The sequence below is a fragment of the Callithrix jacchus genome, chromosome 13, assembly GCF_049354715.1.
Source record: "Callithrix jacchus isolate 240 chromosome 13, calJac240_pri, whole genome shotgun sequence".
Taxonomy (NCBI): Eukaryota; Metazoa; Chordata; class Mammalia; order Primates; family Cebidae; genus Callithrix; species Callithrix jacchus.
Window position 1 is genome coordinate 18,159,161 of NC_133514.1, and position 15,475 is coordinate 18,174,635.

Consider the following 15,475-nt stretch of genomic DNA (forward strand, 5'->3'; position numbering starts at 1 on the left):
TTCTGCTCTTACCCAACATAGGGTTTTCTCCCGACTCCCCTGAATGAGCATCGGAAACTTGGCAAGACCATGCCCAGGGGTCAGCCTGCCTGGTTTGAATCCTGGCTCCCCATTGGGTTAGAGACTTAATCTTTGGTCTTCTGATTCCTTATTTTTGGGGGGTTGCTGGGATGACCAAGTGAGTTAATATAGGCAGTGTGTGTAGGACAGAATCGGCACATAGTAAGTGCTTGATAAATATCAGCTACCAGCCTCATCACCCCATCATCATCCTCACAGTCACCAAACGAGCCCCTGATCCGATTGGGTCTGAGGTCCCAGCTTGTCGCCTGGGGCCTTGTCGCCATGAGCTGTAGCCCTGGCTTGCTTCCTGGGCTCTGATTAGGATCGGTGTCTTGTTACAGCCTTTCCACACTCGTCCTTCGGTGCTTCCAGCTACCATCACTGATGCATTTTCATGCATTTTATAAAATTCCAAGGAATTGATAGCATCACCATTTATGAATTTCCAAGGAAACAGAAACTTGGCTCTTGCCTGCTTATACGGGTTGATCTAGAAGTTGGTTTTTGCCCTCAGTAAGACTTGATACCAGCTGTCTCCAGAAGCCCCCGGCAGGGCCAAGGGCCCTCCTTTGAGCCCCAGAGGACCTGTCATGACCATCATCTTTGTTACTGACAACCTCATATCACAAGCCTTTGTGTAAGTTCTGCCTCCCTCAGGAACCAGGAGCAGTCCGGGGCGGGAGCCTGCCTCACCCATCTTTGAATCCTCAGCACCTAGCAGGGAGGCGGAGAGTAATGGGCATGGTTATGCCTGTGTCACTAGCTCCTGAGTACTGGACTGTGATTTTCCTGCACTCCATCCATACCTTTATTTTTAAAATCCCTTTTTCTAACTCAGTCCAATTTGTACATGCCATCTGTTTCCTGCAGGGACCCTGAGAAATACAGCAGTAGTCATCCCTTTGAGATTCATAAATGCATAGAATATTAAAGTCGGGAAGGAAACTTACACAGCTTCTAGTCCAATTCCTTTGGACTAGAAAAGGATGATAGAAAACGTATTCAGAGAGGCTAAGTGATCTGGCCAGAGTCACACAGCAAATTAGTAGCAAACTTTATTTGCTTTTACGGGATAAGTGAATCCCAAGATAGTTGGCTCTGTTCTCTCTGGGAAGAAAAGGCTTGGGTCACTGAGCTGATTACGAGAGGCAGTCAAGGGAGTTCTGAGGATGGGAAGGGCATGTTCTTACTGTCCAGGACTTTCTTGCCAATCCAGAAAGTTTCCTTCCAAAGCTTTCATAGCGCATGCTCATTCTCCCTGTGCAGGGATCGGACCCATCCACCTCAACGAGATCCAGTGCACGGGCAATGAGAAGTCCATCATAGACTGCAAGTTCAACGCCGAGTCTCAGGGCTGCAACCATGAGGAGGACGCTGGTGTGAGATGCAACATCCCTGCCATGGGCTTGCAGAAAAAGGTGAGGGGGCTGTAAATGAGGCTGCAGAAAGTACAGAGCAGAGCTCCAGGATGAACCAGAAGCGATCAGGTGCTGCTGTGAGGACCGCTGCTGATATTGCCACTTAACATTTGCGGTGTTCAGTTCCCCTCTGAACCTCAAGCCTGGCCCTGGCCTGGCAGCAGGCCCAAGCCCCTGTGTGCAGCATGAGCTGGAAAGGCCCTGCCTCCCTGCATGTTAATATCTGCCCCACCAACTTCAAACACAGGCTTGGGACCAGCTAGCCACAACCTTATCAAAGCTGGCTGGAGGTGTTATTTTCTCTGTTCATGTGGAGAAAAACACTGGGCCGCCACACACTTCGCTCCCTTCTTTAAGACCTCGTGCTCCTGCCACTGAGAACCAAAGGAGCAGGAAAAGGGAAATGTCTGGGCAGTTTTAAAGAGACTTTGAGAAGGACTGACCTTCCCTGGCATCCTCCTTGGGCAAGGAGGTGGAGAGGATGAGGACAGAGGCTCCTGGCTGACCATGAGGTCCCTTAGGCTCCATTGTCACTGGTGGGGTCAGACCCTGCTCACCAGAAAGCTGCATGGTTTCCAGGATTCTGGTGCCTGTTTGGGGCCCTGGAATTGGCCAGCTGTGTTCTGTGTCAAGTTAGAACTGCATGCCAGCTACACTGTGCCCTCCAGTCTTCTCTAGGAAACTAGAAAAGCTCCCCAGTGCATGAAGTGTCCAGATTCCTTGCAGAACAGTCAAACCCTTCTCCCTGTCATGGAGGCCACCCCAGGCCTGGCCCACCTTGGAGAACCACAGCAACATCTTGGAGCCTTGGGAAGTATCCTTGGTGACCACATGTTTTCCTGGCCCCAGAGGCAACGAGGCAGCCACATTCTGCAGCCAGAGCCTCTGAGGATTGCCTTGGCTTTGTTCCTAGAACAGGAACGCTGCTCTGGCTCAGGCAGGAGATGATGGAGGGCAGGGAAGGGCTGGAGGGAAGTGGATGCATTGGAGAGAGATGAGTGATATAACCCACAGGTGAAGACTTTTGACAGGATGTGAGACAGGAGAGTGGGAGATGTCAGGAACTGCTCCTCCGTTTCTGGCTTGAATAACAGAGCAGATTAAGAATCCCAGCAAACTGACATATGGGCCAAACCCATTCCTCCTCCTGGATTTTTGTTTACTCATTTGTTTTTTGAGACAGGGTCTTGCTCTGTTGCCCAAGCTGGAGTGTAGTGGTATGATCATAGCTCGCTGCAACCTCAAACTTCTGGGCTCAAGGGATCCCCCCACCTTGGCCTCCCAAGTAGCTGGGACTACGGGTGTGCACCACCATGCCTGGCTCATTTTTTAAATTTGTTTTTTGTAGAGATGGGGTATTGCTGTGTTGCGAAGTGATCCTCCAACCTTGGCCCCCCAAAGTGCTGGGATTACGGGCATAAGCCACCATATCCAGCATGTTTTTTAAAATGAAGTGGTATTGGAATGTGGCCACACCCAGTCATTTTGGGTAAAGAAAGAAGAAAAGTTCAGATGTGTGATCTCTGAGATGCCAAGTGCTGTTGTCAGGCAGTTGGTTGGCTGGGTCTCAGAGAAGCCAGCAGGGGGGCCATGGGACAAGATGCTAGCAGTCACCTGAACCTGCCAGGAAGGGGGTGTGGCAAAGAGAAAAGGGCCCAGGCAGGAGTCTTGGGGGTTCCAACATGTCAAGTTCCCGAGAGTGCATCCTCCCAAAGAGCAGCCTCCACTGACAGGCTCCTGGGCAGCAGAGTCAGCTTCTGCTTTGGTGCTCAGTGGAGTCACTGGACCTCCCCAGCTGCTTAGGGTGCCTGGGGTAGGGACCTCACTCTAAGACCATGCTAGGCACGGTGCTGCCACCAGGGGGCTCCCAAGGGTGCTGCTGAATCTGTGTGTGCCTCCGGCAGCACCAGACTTAGGACACTAGGACACTGGGGCAGATGGCACGTAGTGGGGAAGCCCTCCATCCCTCTTGGTGACCGTTGCCTTCCTTTCTGTCTGCAGCTGCGCCTGAACGGGGGCCGTAATCCTTACGAGGGCCGAGTGGAGGTGCTGGTGGAGAGAAACGGGTCCCTTGTGTGGGGGACGGTATGCGGCCAGAACTGGGGCATCGTGGAGGCCATGGTGGTCTGCCGCCAGCTGGGCCTGGGATTTGCTAGCAACGCCTTTCAGGTGAGAAGCTCCAGCCTCAGACCCCGCACTTACTGCTCTCCCCCACCCCATGCAGTCTGACCACACTGTCTTCAATCAGCCCTCCTTCCCACGTACCTTCCCCAGTCGTGCAGGAAAGACAGTGGAAGGACTCAGAGGCAGGGAGCCTGGCTCCAGCCATAGCACTGCTCCTAACAGGCCTGAGTCCTCCCTGGGGCGGGTCACTCCCACGTCTTCCTCGATTTCTCGGCGGCAGAACGAGGGGCTGGGCTCTGCTTTTCATGCTCCACTCCTGCTCTGCACACTGGGGTTCACCCCGGGCTCAAGGCTGACCCTGGGGCATCCTGATGTGCCTTGTGCAGAAGGAAGCAACTCAGTCCTTCGGGGAGGTGGTGACCCCCAGCCCAAGGCTCACCCTTCCCTAATGCTTTAGCTTGCTCTCTTGGAAGCCCGCTCTGGTCTGAACACGGTTCCCTGCTGACATCTCTGCCTAACGCATTCTCCCGCTGACACGCTAGGAAATCTCCAAGTCTTGTCACATCAGCTGCACTTCCTCCCACTGCCCCTTCTCCAAAGAGAGAGTGACTCAGCTGAGAACAGCTGAGCTCTGGTCCTCGTTCCCACCTTCCCGCCCCCATCACAAAGCAGCAACAAAAGAGGAGGCCCGGTTCTAATCCTGAGGCATTCCCACCAGCTGGCTGTGTAATGGTCTGGGGCAAAGCAGCCACCCTTCCCTGCCTCAGCTGTCCTCCCTGTGATATGGAATGAATAATCCCAAGTCCTCAGTATCCTGACTTTAAACACATCCATTAAGCAGCTTACAGAACAGGAAGATGCTTGGAGACCCTCTTGTGTTGTTGTTAATCCTGACTCCAGCTGTCCTTCCCCAGTGGCTCTTGTTGGGGTCCAAGAAAGGGGGTTTAGGGAGAGAAGAGGAGGACTCCCGCATCCTTACTGAGCCTGACTGTCTCCCATGAGCTGGGTGGGTCCCAGGTCGCTGTGATGGAAGGTGCTGAGCTCTGAGCAGAAGCTGCTCGGGGTCCCCTGCCCTGTGGTACCTCATTCCAGCATTCAGTAGGGACGGGCCTTTGAAACAGCTGCCCACGCCCTCTGGGAGCTCGGGTTCCCCAGGCAACACAGTGTTTCTGCTAAGCCAGGGCACTCTCTAAATCTCCAAAGAGAGTAGAAAAACAGTGCCATGTTTCAAGAGAGTCTTTGTCCAGATATTTTTGTTCCCTGTCAGCTCATTCCTAAGACACCTGGGCCTCAGCTGGGGTCATGAAATAGGCCTGGGGCTGATGTCTGTACGAAATCTGCCACTCATTGCAAGCCCTGTCCCTTCTCACATCCCCAGTTTTTTCATCTGGAGGATGGGGATGGGTGTTGGTCAAAATACCCATTGGTCAAAAAGAGAAACAGAACCGATAGGTTGTATAAATGTGTGAGTGTGTATTTGTGTGTGTGTGTGTGTGTGCGTGCGCGCACACGCTATCAACCAATATATATTTATGCAAATTTATTCCACCAAAATATATTTATAAGTGTGTGTATAGCTACACACACACACACACACACACACACACACAGCATAAATATATTTCTTTTAAGGAATTGCCTCATCCAGTGATAGGGTTGGCAAGGCTGAAGTCTGCAGGGTAGACCAGCAGGCTGGAAGCATTGGTGTTGTAGTCTGAAGTCAGTCAGTCTGTGGTCAGAGTGGTCTCTTACTTGAGGGGCTCCAGATATTATTTACCCCTTAAAATCTTCAACTGATTGAATGAGAATCCACCATATTATGGAGGGTAATCTGCCTTACTCAGAGATTACAGTGTTAATCTCAGCTAAAAACAGCCTCACAGAAACATCTAAAATAGTGTTTGACCAAATATCTGGGTACCATAGCTTAGCCAAGTTGACACATACTATGAACCATCACAGGAGAGTTTAGATGAGACAGTAATACTTCCAAGGCCTTTCCTATCCTGATGGTCTCTCTCTGATGATCCCAAGAAGACTTCCCTGAGCTCTAATCCTGCCTCATCCTCCAAGCCTGAGAGACCAGAGGAACACAGAACCTGTGTTCTCATCCCGTTTCTGTACCTGATGGCCCCATTCTGCTCCTCATTTTTCTCTGCTGGAAACTACTCTGAAGTGTGAGTAAATCCTAACAGTATTTTGAAGCTCCATAGAGCAAAGGGGCCAAATAAATCCCAGCATCCTAAGTCTCGGATCTCCTCAGCCTCCTACTCTATGAAATGCTCTTTAAACTGGGGATAAGTCTAAATTCAGAAGTTCATCTTTGTAACATGTCCAATGATTGACATATGCAAATAGATTTTTTCTCTCCACCCTTTCCAATCAACCAGTAGCATCTTCCTGGAGCACGGTGTTGAGACGGATTCTGAGATCCCATTTGGGCTTAGAGGAGAGGGTGCTGGGATTGATTAGCAATGTCTGCCTTGGCTCAGGACTAGGGAGTGGGCAGCCTGAGTTGTGTGCACCTGCCATTCCTGCTGAGCAACCCTGCAGTGTTTGACCACAACTTTAGCCCTACTTCCTGGAAGGAGAGAGTGACAGAGTCCAAGTGCTAGGGTCAGGAGACCTGGATTCCCACTCACTCTGCCACCAACTAACTGTGCAGCTTGGGCAGGGGACTCTCTGTGCCCCAGCTGTCTCCATTCATAAAATGGGATCATAAAACGGGATTTTTGTGAGGCTGCAAGTTGTTAGGATATGAGAAAGTGACAGTTCAAGGTGACGTACCCACCATTTGTTTTGTCGGTTCATCCAGGAGACCTGGTATTGGCACGGAGATGTCTACGCCAACAAAGTGGTCATGAGCGGAGTGAAGTGCTCGGGAACGGAGCTGTCCCTGGCGCACTGCCGCCACGACGGGGAGGACGTGGCCTGCCCCCAGGGAGGGGTGCAGTACGGGGCCGGAGTTGCCTGCTCAGAAAGTGAGAACTCGTGGGGGCAGGAGGGATGACCGCCACCCTAGCCACAGATCGCTGCCTGTGACGTAGTGGGGAGGAGAGCAGGAGGGAGGGGCTGCAGTCTGGGAGCCCTGGGTTCAGTCACAGGACCACTGCGACTTCAGTGACCCAGGGCAGACGACATGACTGGGAGCTCCTCCGTTACGCCAGTTAAATGAGGACGATGACACCTTCCACGTGTGTTGGCTTCCTCCCTCCACCTCCTACTGAGAGCAGTTCCTATTTCAGACTCTGGAGGTCACTTAGCTGCCTGGTAGGTCGCTGGGAGTCCTGGAGAGACTGGTCCCATCGAAGGGAATGCCAGCCAGGATTCAGAATGACCCACTTCCTGAGGCCTCCCTCCCACGCTGTGAGAAGAGGAGCAGTAGACAACCCTGTGGAATGCTGTCCTCAGTCCAAGCCCTGCCGTCCTTTTCCTGGCCTTATAATAAAACCCACATGTAGCCATCTTCATTGGGAGGCACAGGTACTGGCCAGAGAACTTGAGACCAGACCCTGCCTTCTTGGCTGATCTTGGCAAAGCATGTCAGCCTCTGTGGTCTATAGGTGTTGTTTTCCCTAGAAATTAGAAATCAAGTGTGACAATGAGCGTATGCAAGTGCTTGGTAAAGAAAGATGCACTGTCATTCTGCCATCACAGAGAATGAGAGATTAAACTCAGCCCAGGAGGTTCGTCTCCTACCCACCCCACCCCCTTTTTTTTATTGAGATGGAGTCTTGCTCTGTCACCCAGGCCTGGAGTGCAATGGTGCAATCTTGGTTCACTGCAGCCTCTGCCTCCTGGGTTCAAGTAATTCTCTGCCTCAGGCTTCTGAGTAGCTGGGATTACAGGCGCTCACCACTATGCCTGGCTAATTTTTGTATTTTTAGTAGAGACGGGGTTTCACCACGTTGGCCAGGCTGGTCTTGAACTCTTGACCTCATGATCCACCCGCCTCAGCCTCCCGATTACAGGCATGAGCCACTGGTGCCTGGCCCATCAACCCCTTTTAGACTTACTGGCGTCTTCTAGCCCTCACAAAGCAGGATCTCAGGGCAAGCTTCTCTGGGCAGACATCACAAGCTATCACATCCTGTGTGTGAGGAGAGATGGCGAGATCACCACCTTACCAGCTCCCCAGAGGAGGGCATCCCAGCAGAGAGGAATAGCCACCCCTCTGTCAGGGGCCTTTTCTTTATTTATCAATTTATTTATATGTGCAATATCCCATCTTTTCCTCAAGGAAATTGAGATAATACAAACCTAAATACAATTCAAGATAGCATAAAATAAAATAGATGAAAGATAGACAGCTGATAGCAAAATGGTTGTGGCTTAAAATGGGGCCAGGAAGAGGTTAATTTAAAAAATGCATACTGGGGTTTCCATACATTTATTATGAGTAGGTCATTAATTTCACAGTGAGCTTCCTAGCAGCCAGAGGAAAGAGAAAACTGGTCATTATTTAACTAACAGTACCTGTGAGACAGAAATAAACCCATGAGTCAAGAGAAGCCTACAGCTCTGAATGAAGGGATCAAAGGGAATTGCTCTCCGAGGACTGAGATTTATGAGATGAACGATGTCCTCATATCCTCATGGAAGATCCAAACATGAGTTCCATGGGGCGATTCCTCAGAATGCAGAATGCACCACAGCTCAGGCTGAAGCGTCACTAGGAGTGTGTTTGCAGTGAGGCAGTGGCCTTTGGGGCCAGGAGCACAGCTCTTGGCTCATCTGGCTAAATGCATGTCAGAGCATTCAGAGAAATAAAGTAATTATTCAGGCAACCCTTCCTAATATCTTTCTCTCACCCCCCCAATTGCATATACTAGAAATCTCCACATCCTCCTGATTTTCCCTCTTGCCCACCATCCCCATGTCCAGTCCACCTCTTAGTATGTTCTCAGCCTCCTCTGTGTCTTCCCACGCCCCCTTACTGCCTGTGTCCAGATGACCACCTTCCACACAGCATCACTGCAAAGGAGGTCCCCACAGTGACACGTGCCCCTGCAGTGGCTTCCCCTCCTCTCCTTTCCCCAAAACCACAGCCAAGACCACCTGCCACTTAAATCCCACCCAGGGTCCCACTGCACTTCCGTGACCAGGGGCTCACACAGGACTCATGTTGTCCAGCCCCCTCCCAGGCCACCCCTACCCATCCTCAGTGTCTGCACCACACTGGCTTTTACTCTCCCTTGTGCCTCAGGGGCCTGGCACAGGCCGGATTTTTGCCTGAAGCCTCCCCCAACCTCATCCTTAGCATATTTCCTCCAATCCCCACTCATCCTTCAGAGAACAACTAAAACACAGCTTCTCCCAAAGGTGGCCTTCCTGACCACCCACCCGACAGGCTCCTCCTGTTACAATTCCCATCATGCCCCACATTTCTCCTGCCAGCTCTTGTTGCAGTAGTAATTATTATGGGTTTAATATGTCTCTGTCTTGCTAGAGTCTGGGGTAGTTCCACATCTGGCTTGCTCAGCTCCATTCAGAGAGCCCAGCATTGTGCATCATAATACTTGAGCCATGGGTAGGTGGAAGGAGGCCACTCAGGTGCTCTGCTGCATGCTGGATGCAAAGGAGGCCAAGTCCCAACCCATGGCAGGTGTTGAGAGTGCAGGTCCCAGGCTACCAGCTGAGTACAAACCATGGCACGTTAACAGATCCCTCTCCTCATGAGCTGGAGGGCAGACCCAAGTGGAGACTTCCGTGCTTAGCTCAGAAGTATTCAGAGGAGCTGTCTACTAATAAGAGAGTCACACGACACCCTCATAAAAACAAGCATGCCCAGAATACTTGGTGCAGGGCAATGCTGCATCCTGGCATAGCCTCCATGGAGTAATACTTGTCAGTCAACGGGAGCCTCCTGACTTACGGCTTCCATGCCCTACCCCACATGCCATCTGAGTGTGCCCTTTCTCTGCCCTTTGGTTCCACAACCAATTCTTGTGAATGGATCTGCTCTCCAGAGGATGCCAGCTCTGCCAGGTGCCAGTGAGCTCACAGCATTTACTGAGAACCCACTGAGCTCTGCCACGGCCTGTAAGCCTAGTGGGGAGGAGGGGGAGAAAGCAGACAGAGCTCCCTCCAGGTGCTGGTGAACTTGAGAGAAGCAAAACTCACAGACTATGCTTGCTTGAAATTTATAAGCAAATCTGCCAAGCAGTCTAGGGGAAAAAAGATTACAAGCAGCTGGTCAAAATAAAAGATGGCAGGATCTTGTGATCACTAACTCATGTATGGCATTTTTCTGTGTACTAGAAATGTTCACTGAAAGAGCCCCCACCTTTTTTTTTTTTTTTTTTTTTGAGACAGAGTCTTGCTCTGTCGCCCAGGCTGGAGTGTAACGGCACGATCTTGGCTCACTGCAGCCTCCACCTCCCGGGTTCAAGCGATTCTCCTGCCTCAACCTCCAAAGTAGCTGGGACTACAGGCACCCACCACCATACCTGGCTGATTTTTGTATTTTTAGTAGAGACGGGGTTTTACCATATTGGCCAGGCTGGTCTCAAACTCCTGACCTTGTAATCCGCCCACCTCGGCCTCCCAAAGTGCTAGGATTACAGGTGTCAGCCACCGACCCCGGCTGAAAGCACACTCTTAAGGATAAAGCCTACAGTTAATCCTTTTGCAAAGAAGCTAAGCCTCCTAATACAATTGGTTAGTAAACACAGATTGTAGCCATCAGTTTTTTAACACCTGCTATGTGCAGTGCACTAATTGAGTAAATCAAGCATTTAAAAGACAGGCACCTGGAGAAACTCGTGCGGCAGCAGTGTGTGCAGTGGAACGTGGAAAAACCTGCGAGAAGGCAGTTAGGCAAGAGGAGTCAGACTTAAACATAAACAGTCCTTTCTGTTGCAGTTTCACTTGTAGTAATTATATTCTCCTGAAAAAAATAAGTTATATGCACAGATTTACTACAGGGTGTTTCTCACAGCTTATAACGAAAATTCCAAGCAACCAAGGTATCTAAAATTCTCAGAGCCAGGAATTAAATATGTAGCCATGAAGGGAATGTGCTGTAATGGATATATGTAGGTTAAGATGTATTTTAAGCGGAACAGTATTAGCACATCGTATCTACATACAATATTATACATGTTCATTCCCAGAAGCAGCAGACTAAGGCATGAGAGGTGTTCTCCCGGGTAGCACAATCACATCGTTATTGTTGTTTTTTTCGCATTTTATTATGGAAAATTTGAAGCCACTTGAAAGTAGAATAATAGAATCAACCCCCATGTGCTCATCACCCACATCCAGTGCTTCCCAGGAGCTGAGTCTGTTAACCATGGTCTGTGCTTAGCTGGTAGCCTGGGACCAGGTGAGTGAGATGTCAAGATGTCACTCATCTGCACCGATAGCTGAGGAGTTGTCAAAGAGGACTCAGAGGAGAGGGAAAGAGTAACTTAGGGTCTTGCTTAACAAGAAGGTAACCTTGAGCCATTCCTGAAGGTGACAGCAGGCAGGAGAGGGGTTTGTCGCAGCTCAAGAATCAGAAGTAGAACCCTTGGGAAGGGGGTCTCTTGTCTTGCTGACTGGTGTGCCATCCTCCAGCCGCCCCGGACCTGGTCCTCAACGCGGAGATAGTACAGCAGACCACTTATCTGGAGGACCGGCCCATGTTCATGCTGCAGTGCGCCATGGAGGAGAACTGCCTCTCAGCCTCAGCCGCGCAGACCAACCCTACCACAGGCTACCGCCGGCTCCTGCGCTTCTCCTCCCAGATCCACAACAACGGCCAGTCTGACTTCCGGCCCAAGAACGGCCGCCATGCGTGGATCTGGCATGACTGTCACAGGTAGGCCCGGCCCACCACCCTCCCCACTAAGCTGCCCGGCGGACATCCTGCAGGCCCCAGATGGGGATTCAGAGTTGCCAGGGTCACTTAGAGCCAAGAGGCTGCATGGCCCACAGAAAGGTTCCTCCTAGAGGGGGGCTTGCATCTGCCACACTGGCTGTCACATTTCCTGAAGACATTCTCCACTCCAAGTTCCCTTGGCCTGCCGCCCTTCTTCCTGCCCCCAGTGTTTCTAACGTCAGGAAACACATTTTGAGTGCCCATACCCTCCTCATTGACCTTCAGCCCACAGTTTCCAAATGTATCCACAGGTTTGTGCCAGGTACTCTAGGCTCTGTGGTTGTTGGACTCTGAGTTCCTTTAGAAATATTCCCACCCTGTAATCCCTGAACTTTGGGAGACAGAGGTGGGCGGATCATTTGAGGTCAGGAGTTCGAGACCATCCAGGCCAATATGGTGAAACCCTGTCTCTACTAAAATAGAAAAAATTACCTCGATGTGGTGGCACACGCCTATAATCCCAGCTACTGGGGAGGCTGAGACAGGGGAATCGCTTGAACCTGGGAGGTGGAGGTTGCAGTGAGCCGAGATCATGCCACCCCACTCTAGCCTGGGTGACAGAGCAAGACTCTGTCTCAAAAAAATGTGTGTGTGTGTGTGTGTGTGTGTGTGTATTTTTTCATTCTACATACTGGTTTGTATTTTAAATACCTCTAGGAAGACAGTGGATGTGGAAACTGCAGTCTGGGCCCAGGAATCCTGAAACCTGGTCTCTAAACGCAGCCATGCCTCTAGCCTGCTGCGTGATGTTGGCTCAGCGGGGCTGTGTTGCCTGGGACCTCGCCTGTCCCTTCCAGCTCTGTCAGTTTGTGGACCTGATCCCAGTGCTACAAATCCCAGGCAAGGACAGAACAGGGTGAAATCCTACAGCCAGCCCCACTGGAGCCACCAGCCATTTGCTCATCCTCTACCCTTTCTTCTGTTTGTTTTCCCTTTCTTTGCCTGGCCTCTTAATCTAATCCAGAACCTGTTGTCTCTGCCTGTCCAGGGATTTTCTTGCTCAGACCTGAGCTGGGTGGGTAGAGGAAAGAGAAGCAGGTATGCTCTTGGAAAGGAAGGGAGAGAGTCTTCTGCCACTTAATACAGCAGGAAGCCCCCTTTAGGGCTGCAGACTGTGACCTAGTCATTGCCCTTCTCCACACTCGGAAGGTCTATCTGTACAACCGAGGCTTTGCACTACATCCCTGCTTCTCAAAGTCAGGTCCTCGGACTGGTGGTATCAGCCACCACGTGAGAGCCTGGGAGCTCCTCAATCCCAGGGCACACTGCAGACCTAAGCATCAGCATCTGCATTTAGCAGGACTCTCAGGTGGCCGTGTGCACACTGAAGTCTAAGAAGCCCTCGTCTAGATGATGTTAGGCTCTGTGGCAGCTCTGGAATGTGGCCATCACTGTTACGGGCAGAACTAACATGTCCTGGCCCATTCTAAATGTCAGGCCCAGTGAAACCTCGTTTTCCTAGGGAAGGACACAGAGGTTGGGAGTTGTCTCTTGCCCAAGATAATGCTAGGAGTTGCAGAGAGCAGGGATCTGGGCTCGGACCTGTCTGCCTCAAAGCACATACCCTTTTCTTTTTTCTCTGCTGACTCTTCATCAGAAATCTATCTTTGGCTTTTATTTTTTTTCATATCGCAACTGATGATCTAGTCACATTCGAATCAGTTTGGGATAGAGCTGTTCAACTAGACTCACAAGAAAGAACTATGGTGGAATTCAGTGAACGCTCTGAATGTCCTGATTAGCCCAAGAAGGTGTGGCTTTTGTTTTTTGTTTTTTTTTTGAGACAGAGTTTTGCTCTTGTTGCCCAGGCTGGAGTGCAATGCCATGATCTCGGCTCACTGCAACCTCTGCTTCCTGGGTTCAAGTGATTCTCCTCTCTCAGTCTCCCAAGTAGCTGGGATTACAGGCGCATGCCATTATGCCCAGCTAATTTTTGTTTTTTTTTTTTAGTAGAGATGGGGTTTTATCATATTGGTCAGGCTGGTCTTGAACTCCTGACCTCAGGTGATCTGCCCACCTCAGCCTCCCAAAGTGCTGAGATTACAGGTGAGCCACTGCGTTTGGCCGAAGGTGCAGTCTTTATAGAGAAGCATACCAGTCATCTTCAGGATGTAAGTCAGAGTGAAGTTATGACGATATGGGTGCTTGGCTCCCTTCAGGGAGTGTGTGGGTGGAACCCCTGGGCAGGCGGGGGCTGCTGCTGCCTGTGGGTCTATAAGCAGAAGATAATTGCATCTCAGCCCTGCATATGGCTGCCCACCCAGAGATTACATGGTAGGAACCTCCCTGTGCCGTATACTTACTGTCCAAGGATCAGTCTCCTCCAAGAATAGGCACATGGTGACATCCTGGAAATGTTCTTCTGATCTGGCCCTGGGGACCGTGGCTCCCTGCCCCCGCCACACCGCTTTCCTGTGGTCTGTTTTATTTCTTTGCTTACAGATATTCCAGTCAATGGCTTGGGAGGGGAAGGAAGGACATGCTGAGCACATGTACCTTCTCGCCCCGTCCTGGTTCGTAGCTTAGAAACAATGACCATAAGATCCTAGGGCCTTTAGGAGGGGTCCCTTGAGCACCAGGTAACTTTGCCAGGTGCTGTGGGAGGAACAGGATTCCAGGCCTCAAACCTCTATTGGTTTCCTTTGGGAAGCTGATGAGAGTTGGCTTGTCCTTTCCTCAAAACAAATATTTCTAGAAGTTTAATAGCCTATGTCAGCAGATTTGCAGACACTCCGAAGGCCATCTGGAGCCCGGCTTGAGAACCCTGGCTCAAATTTGTGGGAATGGGAAAAAAATGCTGTTTCCAGTTTAACTGATGCTGCCTCAAGGAGGAGGGTTCTGTTCTTGGAAAGCCCTTAGCTGAAACACCAAGATTGGCCATCTTGGAAGTTCGCACGGCCACCAGACCTGGAGGAAGGTGCCCCCGGAGTTGTTCTGTCTCACGTGCACTACACCCTGGCCGATGCTCTCCATGCGGTCCCTCTGCTGCCACTTGTGGGGATGCCCCCACTCGACTGGCATGATGTGCCACAGCTCTGACAGGGGACAGAGCACTGGGCACAGATGCACACCAGGCTGCAGAGGCCAAGGGGCTTGGCCCTCCCACCTCAGGGGAGCCCCAGGAGAGCAGCTAGAAGGAGAAGCAGGGAGAGTGGGCTCCAGCTCAGATGACAGTCCTCCAGGTCAGGGATGGCATGGCTGCAGAGAGGATAGACTCCCTTCCCTCCACCCTGCCTGCCACATGTGCGGCACAGGTTCCTGGGAGGATCAAAGCCCTCAGATGTGATGTGGCTCCTCGGAGCCTATCTGAGGCCCGCATCATATCTGTGGGGCTTGCTGCTGCCAAGGGGCTGCCTAGCACAGGGGGATGGCAGGTGGAGCGGGCAGAAGGGCCTCTGCCTTCCCAACAGCTCCTCCTGGGATGGAAATACCCCCAGTGTTCTCTGAAAAGAGGACAGGACGGTTGCCCCACCATCGCAGAGCACCTCTGGGACTGTCCATTCCAGATGTCCCAGGGGCACATGGCTGCAATGAGAAAAGATGTAGAGCCCAAGCATCTCTTCTACAAGGGACACCAAGGCTGACTGGGAGTTTCACTGGGGCCACCAATGACCCAGGACAGCAAAGAACTGCGTTTCCCATCTTCCTCTGAACCAGCTTTATCTTCCATTCATTTTGCATCTAACACCTCCTCCCTTGGCAAGTGCCGTGTCTTAAAACACTGAGCTCTGGGCTAGGCGCAATGGCTCACACCTATAATTACAGTACTTTGGGAGGCTGAGGCAGGCAGATCACGAGGTCAGGAGATCAAGACCTTCCTGGCTAACACGGTGAAACCCTGTCTCTACTAAAAATACAAAAAATTAGCCGGGTGTGGTAGTGGGCGCCTGTAATACCAGCTACTCAGGAGGCTGAGGCAGAAGAATCGCTTGAACCTGGGAGGCAGAGGTTGCAGTGAGCCAAGATCACACCACCGCAATCCAGCCTGGACAACAAAGCAAGACTG

General features: G+C 51.3%; 1 protein-coding gene and 1 long non-coding RNA gene across 3 annotated transcripts in view; one reads left to right on the forward strand and one right to left on the reverse strand.

Moving 5' to 3' along the window:
• LOXL2 (lysyl oxidase like 2) overlaps positions 1–15,475 on the forward strand; it is a 91,148-nt gene that overhangs the window by 66,511 nt on the left and 9,162 nt on the right. For both annotated transcript variants that reach the window (XM_008979119.6, XM_078347221.1), the window contains exons 7-10: positions 1,330–1,481; positions 3,483–3,650; positions 6,421–6,586; positions 11,166–11,409. In XM_008979119.6, the coding sequence (XP_008977367.4) occupies positions 1,330–1,481; positions 3,483–3,650; positions 6,421–6,586; positions 11,166–11,409 (730 nt within the window). The remainder of the gene's footprint in view (positions 1–1,329; positions 1,482–3,482; positions 3,651–6,420; positions 6,587–11,165; positions 11,410–15,475) is intronic.
• LOC144578933 (uncharacterized) lies at positions 1,106–3,973 on the reverse strand. Its single transcript, XR_013525506.1, has 2 exons — positions 3,747–3,973; positions 1,106–1,417 (listed from the first exon to the last, which is right to left on the reverse strand). It is a non-coding gene; the product is annotated as an uncharacterized LOC144578933 (long non-coding RNA).